Genomic DNA, 12,486 nt, shown 5'->3' on the forward strand with positions numbered 1-12,486 from the left:
TTCTACATGCGTGTCTGTTTGGCAAATGCAATTAAAGAGAATTTATAAATGTATCTATTAATTTAAAATCAAACAATAGTATTCCCATGCAGTATGAAATATAAAGTGTGGTAAAGCCCCAGCTCAAAACTCGTCTGTCCTCTCGGCTTTTAAAGAGGCTGTTGGTGTATTTTTCTCTTCCCCTAATGGTGTTATGTGACACACAGTCAATATGCCTAATGCAGCCAAGCCAAAATCATTGATCTTGCCCCCTGATTCACTTACATCTGATACAAATGCAAATTATACCACTTGTGTTTACTCACAGGCAGCAAAATTACATTTCCAGAAGAACAGAGACTAAAACCTTTTGGAAGCTTATATGGTACAGAAGTCTAGCATTATTAAAGCATAAACAACCAACCAAAACAAGATAAAGTACAGCAGAGGCCTGATCTGAATATCTTGCACAGATTGTATAACCTTCAGCAATCTAGAATAGTGTAAATTGATGGTGTTGGCAGTACCTGGCACAGTGGGCTTGCTGGCGTCTGGCTTGCGTTGCTCCGTGGTGGTTGTGGTCGGAGGGGCAGCAGAAGCGACTTGCAGGACACTGGGGTTCGGACAGGCCTCCCGGGGCAACGCGGCAGCACCCTTGTCTTTACTCACGCTGTCCTGGATCAGCCGAGGGGTCTGCTTGTGTATGGGAGAAAGGAGAGAGGTCAGCGAATGGGAAACAAAACAAATACACACAAAACCTTCACTAGGGGAGGACTGAGAGGCTGTGATTCTTCAGCCTCCATCTCACATGCTCTTACACGAGAGTAAAGCGTGACTGAACAGTCTGGCAGTGAAACATGTGGAGACGTTTTTAGGTTTTGACATTACTGGATATTCACTTACCTACACCTTTATTAGCTAACTTTACTGTTCTGTTATTTGACACCAAAGTCTCGTCAGATCGGACGGCTCTTACCGAATTAGGCGTGGGCTGGATCTGAAGGTTGACGGCTGCCAGTTGAACGGGCTGAGGTTTGGGCTGTGGGGCCTGGTGCATCGGGGTGGGTTGCCCGTTGTGTTGCAGCGTCTGGGGACTCACTGTGGAGTGGAAGATGGTGGCCTGAGGGCTCGGTCCTGGGGGCTGGTGGCTGGGAGGTTTGGGCAAGACCGGGATGGTACACTGTTGGCTCTGGGGCTGGGCAGCCACCGCGGGCTGGATGGTGAGGGCCTGCACGGTCTGGGCCTGTGTCTGCAGCTGGGGCTGGATGGAGGCCGTGTGGAGGAGCTGGGCTTGGCTCCTCTGCGGGAGCTGGGTCTGCTGCTGGATCACAAACTGGTGCTGCTTGTGCTGCTGGTGCTGGATCAGCTGGTGGGGCTGGATCTGCGTGTACGCTGGAACAAACAACAATACACACATCAGGTTTTGTCCTCGGGAAACATTTCAGTGGCTTTCACATTTGTTTGCTCAAGTGCAGCTTTGGCTCTGTGTCGTCCAACTCCAAATTAACGTCGGTCACATAACATAACATAAGAGTGTGTATCGAATTGTGTAAGTGTAAAATCTACCATGCACTTGCACACCGCTTGACTGGGTATAGAAAGAGAGGGAGAGAGAGAGTTTCATCAGGCAGGCTAACGCCCTGTTCTGCCCCCTGCGTGTGACACAAGCAGTGAGCCGGGCAAACCTTCAGTGACACCACTGCCAGTGGGCATGTTTTGATTTGTTAATCATTAAAACAGAGCTCTAGAATGAGGTAATGCAAAGTAAAACAGAAGAAAGCTACACAATATTAATACTAATAAGAAAAAAATGTTTTTTTGTTGCTCCCCCTCTCAAAGAAACTGTTCAGCTGACCTTTAAGCACCATAACGAGTGGGAGGAAAACTCACTGAAAGCACCCTCCGAAAAACAAAAGTTCATAAATGAAAAGGTACAAAATATCAGCAGTTATCAAGTACATTTAGGTCATGACACAACCTCTAATGCCTTTCACATCCCCAGCCGATTTTAAGACTTTTAACAGCTGTTGTGTGTTGTCGTTTCCAGGGGGGGTTAACTCTTGTTTGTCACTGCTGGCACATCTGAGGAAGAAACGGTTGCCTGAGCCCATAACTTATCAGCTGCCCCGGGGGCATGTTTTCAACACAGCCCATTTGTCAGGACCTGGCTACTGATGTCAAGTGTTTATAGGAAAAACAATGGGCCACCCTGAGGCCAAACACATAAAACTTATAACTGGAACAGTGTAAATAAACACTCAAGCTCCCTGTATAGCCCTGTCTGAGAAACGCACAACTCCGCTCCCCTAGTCCCAAACATTCCTGACGGGATTCCCCAGCAGAGCACAATGTCTCCTTCACTCGAGATAAATGTACCTTTCAGGTAGGCTTTCCTTGCAGGATTCGCTACCCATACAACCCACATTAGAGTCTGCAGCTGGAAAGTAATGTCTAGGCCCAGTTCTCAAAGTGTTTTTGTTTTAATGAGATGTTCTATATAGTATAGTTTTTAGAGAGATCTGGGAATTCGCAAGGATATTAGTCATATATGAGAAACATTCTTGTTCTGTAAATCTTTGTCATGGCTCCTGTAGTCTAAAATAGTCTTGTTTCTGGATGTTTTCTGCCACAAGATTCTACAACGAAGTTCATCTTAAGAGTCAAGCTACAGAAAATGGATATAAATAAATTGTATGAATGCAAAAGCTGTAGAGACTAGACTGACTGTGATGTGGAAAAAACTGATGTTGAACAGGATACTAAGCATGACAGGCAAGTTTTAAGGGCATGAACTGCTGTTTCTTCGTAAGACTGGAGTATTTTTGTTTGCAATTTTCTGAAATGATATAAACAATTATTAATTGTATTGTTTAGAGCAGCTGTGGTGGCACACTATCTGAATTTGAACCTTCTGGAAGGAGTCCTAACAATAAAAATGGAGGTAGTGGGGAGGGGGTGTGCCCTTGGATTAATGCTGACAAGTGTTTCTAAACAAAGCTGCTCAGTGTTGTGATTTTCTACAGTACGAGTTTGAGGAATAAAGGACTTCCTTACTTAAAAAAAAAAAAACAACAATAAGAAAAGCAGCTGATTGCCGTCAGTGGTCAATCTCGTGTTCCTTGTCTGCTTCCCCAATGTGGTTCTCCTTGTACTGCAGTTGGATGAGTTTCTCTTCATAAATAATAACCATAACTCTGTGGGGCATCAGCCTCACTTGACTGGAGCCACTTTATCGGGGTCTCCTGGGGGTTGCATTGTTCTAGCTGCAAACTGGGTTAGTGAATTTAGCCAGCTGTGCTCCCTTCCTTTCATTGGCGACCAAGGGGACAGAAACACTTTATGTGGCTTCATAGAGGGGTATTTTTTTGCCTTAGCTAGTGGTGACAGCATTACTACTCTTAGGTTCAAGCTATAGCATCCTTAATTCCTGTGACAGTCCCATGCTTCTGTGGCAAGATTGGAAAAGGAGATTCTAGAAATGACTTGCGTACCCCGAGACAAATCAGACTTTCACAACACAGCAGTCCCAATTTATATCCCAGGCCCTGCTTAAGTCCTCTCACCATAGCACAGTAAGTGGGACTGGACAGGAACTCACTTTAGCCCTGAAGGGGAATGGTCCCCCATTTGTGAGAGATGGCAGAGGCTCAGCTCGGGCTTTTCCCGCTGTTAACAGGCGGTTGGCAAAAACAGAGAGCAGGTGCACATCATGCCAAACAGCATATTGATGAAAGCCAGTGAGAGATGGAAACCGGCACAGCCCGAGGTCTGGGTTGTGTGTAACATCTGCTCTCCATCACCATGTTGCCGAGACTCAGAAGAGTGCTGTCACCGGAGTGCGTCTTACACACAAGCGTGACTGTCCATCAGGGCGGATCATAAACCACTCCAGTGTCTAAGAGGCTCTTCTCCAGAGCAGAGGTCACAGATAGGAGCTCTATGTTTTGATGCAGAGATACGCCATTAGTTCAAAGTGGGTGGCCGTCTCACGGGAGGCGCTGAGGCACATTCACAGTACAGTGTGCGGACGCTTGTACTGTATCCGTGCGGAATACAAAGCAGGACTTTGGCTCCAAATGATTATCTCGCCTTTCATGAGCTTTAAATAAAAAACAGCAGAAATCTCAACAGAATACAGGGGCAAAAAAGGATTTCTTCCCAGCTCTGGGGGAGTGTGAAGCTTGATGACTCAGACTTCACACAGATGTGCCGTTTCTCCCGGTCCACTGGAGCTGAGTCAGAGCACGACCCTGTTGTGATCCTCACGGCTGGAAAACCCCGGGCTTCCCGAGAGCCAGAACCTCGTGGCAGCCCACAGGAGCCAAGAGCAGGGGGCTAGGCAGACAGCTCAGCTTAACGGTTTACACAACGGGTTAGGCCAGAGTCTCCTGTTCACTGGGACCGGAGAAAGTCTTTTTTACTGAACTTATTTGCAGGGTAGGATGGCTTGTTCAGGAATTTGGGATATTAAACATTTACTGTAGTATGCTCCCTCCCAGCCAGCACAGCACGACATCTCATAAGTGTTTGGTGTTGTAATGGGAAACACTGCCATGGGTTTTCTTACAGCAGGAGCCTGAATAAACAAGCGGACAACCCCAGCGATCCATCAGCACCGAGTCAGAACCCAGAGGGGGCTGGAAACTTGCTCTGAAAAAGAAACACACACTTTCTTTTTTTTCCCTCTCGAAATGGCAAGCATTCAGCGATTACATCTGCCTGGTGGTCCGCGTAGGTTGCGATAGCATGTGTAGGTGGCTGTGAGAGGCCCTGCCAAAGAAGGCGATGAAAGTTGTGAGTACACAGTGAACCGAACTGCAGGACAGCTGTTCAGAGCCAGCCAGGATTCCTGTGAAACACAATCCCAGCTTGTGGAGCAACAATAGAAGAACTTAACAATAAGAGAGGAACGGGCAGCTCCCTGAAGATGTTTTCCTTCTTTCCAGTAGTTCAGTTATTCAGTTACCAGATCCTCTCTTCCGATTTGTTTTCCCCCAATACTTTTTATGTGAAACTTTACAAATTGTTTCCTGCAATAACGAGCCAAATGTTTCCTTCATTGCTGATGCTTTCAAATGACAGTTTTTAGTTAGGTTCATATTATGGTTAGTTTTGAGTGCTTAAACAAAACCTTAAAACACACAAACATAATATGCATTTAGAAAACATAAAAGTCTCACCTTGCAATCTAATCAGCCCAACAGTTCTGTTACCGTTTCATAATTTATTCTCATTTCTAGTGTGACGAAAATGCGTTTTACGGATTGTCATGTTTCACTTGCGGTTAGTTACAAACCAAATGTATTTCTCCATTTACTTCCACACTACTATTATTATTTTTTTATAATATACCAATAACACTGATTTAAATTATTGACCAATGATCAAGCAGTAATTATTCAACAGCCAATAATAATATCCATCTAGATGCCCCCCCCACCCCACACCACTACTAATAATGAACTCTGGGGTGTTATCAAAACACTTCTCAATGTTATAATTGGAAAACCATCTTTTAGATTTTCCCTAAATTGACAGCACCACGAAATATGTCCGACCCTTGAACTGTGGAGAAAAATAATTAGTAATAATTGGGAAACACAATCATGAAAAATACTTGATAACATGATGGTTTCTTTTTGCATGTTTCCTTTGAAACCTATAAATAAGAACTATCGTATCGCGCTTAAGAAATAAAACGGCATGGCCTATATTAGCTATCAATAATATATTAAATATAAAATGTCGACTTAGTATGGTCACAGTACACTAAACGATAAACAATACAGCCACAAAGGAGTCACTTAAAGACTATGATTTAAGTGTAATTGATTTTCTGCCATTTGTTTTGCGTCCTCTTTGACATAAACGTTTGTGGGAACTTGTGAGTCTTTAAAACAGAGCAGAGGCCTCGGTCGTGTTTGTGTAGCGCAGATGTCCGCAGCTCTGGGTGGGTCTGCGCTGCTCCACCAATGGGATCGCTGGGATTCTGCAGATCTGCGCAGATCTGTGAAACTCTGCGCTACAACAACGCGACATTGTATCTCGGCGGTGTCCCGGGAAGCGGTGTATGTGTGGGAGCGAAAACCACGGGGGCGTTTAAAGACGGATTACATTGCTCACCACGCAGTTTAAGCCAAATCCAGCTGGGTGCAAAATAAAATAAAAAATCTTGATTGCGTTTTTGTCTTAAATGTGTTGATGTATTAAAAACCCTACCATTTAATACAAGATAACACAATAATGAACGCATATTAACACTGTTCTAGGTGCACATTAGCAACATAAGCTTTATATCGATTTTTTTCTGCCAGTAAAAGACATTACTGTATGAATAATTAAGTGTTACTTTAAAATTTTTTGTTATACAATACCCTGTCTTTCTGAGACACACACTGGCATCTGTATTTGCTAGACAATCTGTGTGGGTTGTTAACGAATGGCTGTTTTAAATATCCAAACCACCAATATATAACATTAAATCTATAAACTAAGACATATAATAATGTGAATATATTGATATCGCTAGGAATTTCTAAACTCCAAGAACAGGGTCACCTTTTCTCTGGTTGAGAGGTGAAGGTGAAAATTTAAATGCTGAACATTTGAAAATGTTGTCTGTGTCCAGGCAGTGAACGTCTACTGGGGAGAAGCTCCTCTGTGTTTCTGGCCGTTGTGCTGGTGACATCAAGTCCACACCCTGGCTTTTCCCCTTTCACTAAATCAGCTCATTAAAGGCACTCACTTTGAGAGAATCCAGTGTCAGCTAGTCAGGCTATTAACCATTACAGCCCCGAGTCCTGGTCCTTGGTTTTGGTCTGTTCCTGCTTAAGTCATTTTAAACAAATACACTCTTAAGAGGAGGGTGAATTGTTTTGCTTGGGTCTCAGGCACACCATGCTCAGTTTGATGCTTTTAAGTCTAATTGGATCCTCATGAGTAGAAACCCCCTCTATGGGAGCGCAGTCTCTCCCAATAAATCACAGCATTGTTTGCTGTTGAGCAGTAGTTGTTCAGAGCGCAGACCCCCTGTCTGAAGTTTCAAACCAGCCCCAGTTGAACCCCAGCAGGTCTGGATTAGCCTAATTGGGAATGCAAATGCTACTATTTGGCAGATGTTGGCAGTCCATGAGAGATTCATGACAGTTGGGTATGAGTGTAGGGGCCAGCATTGGCTGCTGGGTGACAGTGAAGCCCTGCGGGTCTGTCCAGGGAAACATCACACACAGCAGTACTGTGGTCTGGCAGTCTGGGATAAGAGCTGGTTTAGTGTCACTAGAAGTTGTTTTGGTGTTGAGTCATGGCAGTTAAAGAAGTTTTAATACATCTCACGGAGCTACATAACAATGCTTCATTGTTGCAGTTCTGTGGCTGGTGGTATTTGGTCAACAGTGCCTCATCACAGCAACGGTCACGAAGGATCAGAGACAGATCGTAATGATTAAATTCTCTAACACCCTACTCGTAGTGGAGAAGGAGTACAAACAGAACAGCAGAACAAAGTGCATTCATCCAAAGCTTAAGCTAACAGTTCAGAAGACTGAATTAGCCTGCTTACTCTGCTTCCTTTCACAATACACTATATTCACATGCAAATCCACTTGAATCGGATGCGAGATCCTTGACAGGTATGGTCATTTGTTCCTTCCAGTGACAAAAATAAACGAGAGCGGTTGCTATTTTGCTCTGTTTTTGCTGGAGGAACATCGAGCGTCCCTGGAGCAGGTCTTGCGTGCACCGTGAGAGACGCTGGCCTGACCTGAACTGAAGGCGTGTGGTCTCGCCTGCACAGTCTGCCGCTGGATAATGCCGTAAGACTGGTGTGTTTCCATTAAAGAGGTTGTCATTACTGTGAAACGTGGTTTAGTGCGACAATAGGGGGATTTGAAAGCTTTAGTTTAGAAGAAGGAAAACTGTCTCTACTGGCTGTTGTCTCACTTTGCCTGGAAAGGGAGCAGGAAGTCAGAACTCAGAAACACTTTTTTGAAGCACCATAAACCTCTGCTGGCCCCATTACCTTATTATTAGTAGCTTTTGCTCCTTTTTCATATTTTATTTTCAACTTGTTTTATTTCTTTAATGTCTATCCCCAGACAACTCCTTCAGCGCCTTTCTGAGCTCAGATTTTTATTTTTATGACTCTGTTAACCCCTCGCCCCTCTTTCACACATGCACACAAGCCTGTCCACACATATGTTAAATGTTCTTCTTCGTGAGGATAATCCAGCACCATCAATTGCTTGAACATGTTCCCGCCTTTAAACTTAAAAGATTAGAAGTGACTGCTTCTCATTGGATTTTTTTGCCTCTCTTACGTTTGAGTAAGTGCTAAATCTGTTATTGGAAACTGGTTTCATACATTTTTCATATACCACAATACACCCACACAGATATGGTATAAACATGCTCCTACGAACACTAAGAACATAAAAAATACTGTATATAATGGCAAAAAGAAGGATAAATCTATCGCCATGAACATACAAAAATACATAAACAAACATAAACATACATAAAGTTGCTTTCAGTTTTGGATTATAACTACAATAGACCTCTAAAGTAAGACATTATACGCTTATACACATTTCTCTAGATCTTTATACATTGAAAGCTATAGACTTGTTGATCTGTACATATGTATCACATACAGAAAAGTGCCCCAAAAAGCTTAGCTAGTCTAATTCTACAACAATAGTTCAGTTATTTTTAAATATGTGTAATAGTGATAAAAGTATTACAGCGACAACTCCACGTGTTGGTATGCATCACCTATTTAAGTGCTAAGCCCCAGATAATCACAGTAGGGTGCGGTGTAAAGTTCAGGAGGGTACTCTGGGGCTGTTAAATGCGCCAATAAAACCAAACAGCCTTTTCCCGGTAGGGGTTTAGGCTGATCAAACTGCCCCCTTCGACCTTACCGTTCTGACCACAGGTAAATGTAAAATTTGCCTGATCACGTGACACCAACACACCCACTAAAACTTCAACAACAATACGTGGAAAAGCGGCTACTTGTTATTTATTTTGCACCCCCCTCATCCTGTCTCTGTTATTCTTGCTGTGCTTTCCTGTCTTAAGTTGATCTGTGTTCACCACTGCAGGGAACTACGGGACAAAATCAGGACACATCCACATGTAGTTTAAAAGCCAGTGTGATCAGCCTTCACAGATCCTGTTTCTTTATTTCTTATTTTCTATCTTCACAACATCTGGTGTGTCCTTAGCATGATTAAACAGCAGTGTCTTTGTCCCCCTTTGTTTGCTCAGCTGCGTTTCTTCCACAGCAGCCACTGATTTCACCGGCGTTGGCCACTAGCTGCCCCAGCCCCTGCAAACGAGCCAGCACTGGGGGTGAGGGGAAAAGGTGAGGCGTGGGAGGCAGCCAATGAAAGAGACGCCACATTGTTGTGAAAATAGACCTGGCAAAGAAAACCCCCGAGCTTCTGCAGAGCAGCTTCAAATAGCTCCCGGAGAAAAAATAAAATAGAGTCAAATGAGCAAATATTTAGTCATTTCGCGGGTGCTTTTATCCTTTTATAGCAAATTACTGTGACTAAGGGGGGAACTATGCATTAGGAGTTGCTGCTACAGAGTTAGTTACATTAGGAGCTTTGTGCTAAATCTCCTCTAATAGATTGAGCTTAAGGAGATTATGTAATGGGCTCAAGGCAACAAGGTGACGTCGTGCCAGAGCCAGGTCTAGAACGGGGAACTACCTGGTAATAAATATGTTGTCTTAATCATAAGAGCAACATCTGTCCTTGAATAGACATCATGATGAGTAATACAGAGTTATTACTGCGGTCAAGACGCACATTAATGAAAACTTCCCGCGATGGTCAGGACACCCCCTCACAGACAAGAAACTCCAAACTTCTCCCTTGATACAGAGCTTAGTCAATACGGTCTTTAGTTTTATGTTTCACAAGCTTGGAAAACGAGCCAGAATATATGTTTATTTCCCTGATGCAACTTTATTCTGGTGCAGCTTGCCAACATGCTTGCCAAACACAATTGCATCTCATTGCTCAGAAGGCTAGGGTATATTGCACCCCTTACAAAACTGAGAAAGGTTACTAATTGGAGGAGGCCATTTGGCTCTTAGAAGCTACACCCCACATTTTATCAAGCTTTTGCTTGAAGGAACCCAGAGTAGACTACATTCCTGCCCATTACATAGTCCGGATTCCTCAACTTGCGTCCCCATTAATTGAAATGAGCGATACTGACTTAAAAATAAATACATATATTATATGTTCTATATATAGCTGTTGAAGCTGCTAATACAGATAAACACTTAATATTTCTCAGAAAATAATAATTGTTTAGCCGCAGCCATGGTTATTGGTTAAACCTGCTCAGTATTGCTTTCCTTCCACGTTTACCATTTCACAAGATTTATGATGTGAGCGCTGGAGTCTGTCTGCTTTGTGTTGCATGTCTTGCTCATGCATGTTAAAGCTGAATGACCTCAAAGGGTGTGCTTTGGCATGTAACATCAACATTTACTATTACTATTTATTTTTAGTGAATAAATCAAACAGATGCCACATAGCAGCACATACAGTAGTGTTGGTTGTTGACAGCTGCGTTAGTTGTATAGCATTGTAACGGTGATGCCTGTGAATCATATGTGTTTAAATTATATAATAATATCTATATTATCGATTCAGAGGCTTATATATACCACAGCAGCGTGCATGATCTGGAATTGACACACTGGCAGATATTAATTTCGATCTTGTGGTTCTCCATAGAGGAACAGCCAACCCACGGTGCATCTCTCAATCGTTGCCAGAAAAGCAAACACAAAATAGTCTGCACATACAAGCGTACCGAAATGGAAATGTCTAGAAACAGGGACGTTTTTTTTTTTTCTTCTTTGAATAACTGTCTTACTGATTTATGAAAGAAGGACCCACACGTTGGCCGGTTAGTGTCAGAAGATATCCTAATAGATACTTTGCTTCGGGGTCTCTTTGTTATCTGGAATATATTCGACACGTTCAGATTCATATAATCACAAATAACACCGGCCTGCCTACACTGGCTCTTGACACCAGAGCTGCAGGTGTGGCTCCTTAAAGCCTGTAGACCTGCCCGCTGGAGAGTGACAATGCCATGGCAACCAAATCAATCATTTCCTTGAGTGCGGGTGGTCAGCGTTTCTATTCAGCCGCCCCCCCCACTCTATTGAAACAAAGCTATCAGCAAAGGGCAGAGAGCCTGCAATTGAATGGCTGCGTACACTCTCTCACACCCTGACTGACAGCCACACAACGGCCAAGCTAGCACGCACTAATCCACACAGACACCGACACGCACACGCACACTTACAAACACCTACAGCTGGGCTCCTCCAGAGACTCGAGAGACTCGAACAAGACACGTCTGTGACACCGATACTCTTGGACAAATACACATGATCCGTGAACAGCGTGTATTTTGCTTCACAAACCACAAATTTAAACCTGATAGGATTAATTGATATATTAATTTGATGCAAATTTCGCACAGCTGCTATTTTTTTTTAGCGTAGATGTCATATATCCCCACATGAACATAAGGTTACAAACAAAAGGCGTCCGTTTGGATAGCTGGTATGTTATTGAACCAAAAAGACCTATTTTTTTAATTAAAATATCCTCTCAGATTCCTAAAATGTCAATGTTAAACTATATTAGGATCAGAGATTACTGCTGATCAGTGTAGAATGCAATATAATTTAAAGGTCACATTAATGTATTACCTGGTATTTTGGGCTTTAAATTTGCTCTACGACATAAATAATCGTTAAAATTCAGTCTATTCACAAACGTCACAAAATCTGCAGCTGTGAAGTGATGCGCGCTTGACCTTCGGCCTGACCTGGCAGTCCTAGAGGTTAAATATCACATTTCAAATACTGTGTTAAACTGAGTATTGCCTTACAATTTATTACGGGTTATATTGTCTTTCCTCTGGGCTTGAGTAATCAGGTCAGGGGTTGTGGAAGCGTGAGAACTGAAATGAGTTTGGCTTTTTGTAAGTGGTGCCTGTAGACACAATGTATTTAGTTTAATCTGAGCCGGTGAACAGGTTCAACACAGATATCTGCATATTTGTCTACAACTGTAATCGCATAGAAGTTATACAGTGGTAGACAAAATACAGTGCTTTGTTCAGCCTAGGATTCTTTCAAACATATAATTTAAATGTGACATGCTTTAGAGAAGATCTGCTTTAAGAGACAAAGTTCTCTATAATTTGTGAACGACCCCACTTCAGATATGCATTAAATATTATACATTTCTCATTCCAGAAGTACTTCACACTGTGCAAACATGGGTCCCCTCAAACACACAGCCTAGTCTCAAAAAGAGTTTTCTCAAATCAGTTGTCTAGGTATTGACATTTTTATAATTCAATCTGAAAGAAATGGCTACAATAGCTATTAGATTTTGAATAGCCTTATTATTGTACCATGAACAGTTACTGTCATTACCAGAGATTAACAAGAGGTCACCT

At 42.8% G+C, this 12,486-nt stretch overlaps 1 protein-coding gene across 8 annotated transcripts in view; it reads right to left on the minus strand.

Annotated features, from left to right (window-relative positions):
- Positions 1-12,486, minus strand: part of LOC136714214 (polyhomeotic-like protein 2) — a 69,564-nt gene that overhangs the window by 11,558 nt on the left and 45,520 nt on the right. For 7 of the 8 annotated variants that reach the window (XM_066691577.1, XM_066691575.1, XM_066691576.1 and 4 more), the window contains 2 exons: positions 956-1,371; positions 507-675 (listed from right to left, as the gene is read on the minus strand). In XM_066691577.1, the coding sequence (XP_066547674.1) occupies positions 507-675; positions 956-1,371 (585 nt within the window). The remainder of the gene's footprint in view (positions 1-506; positions 676-955; positions 1,372-12,486) is intronic. The other variant, XM_066691572.1, reaches the window with a different exon arrangement.

This window comes from Amia ocellicauda, chromosome 18 (assembly GCF_036373705.1).
Source record: "Amia ocellicauda isolate fAmiCal2 chromosome 18, fAmiCal2.hap1, whole genome shotgun sequence".
NCBI classification, from domain to species: domain Eukaryota; kingdom Metazoa; phylum Chordata; class Actinopteri; order Amiiformes; family Amiidae; genus Amia; species Amia ocellicauda.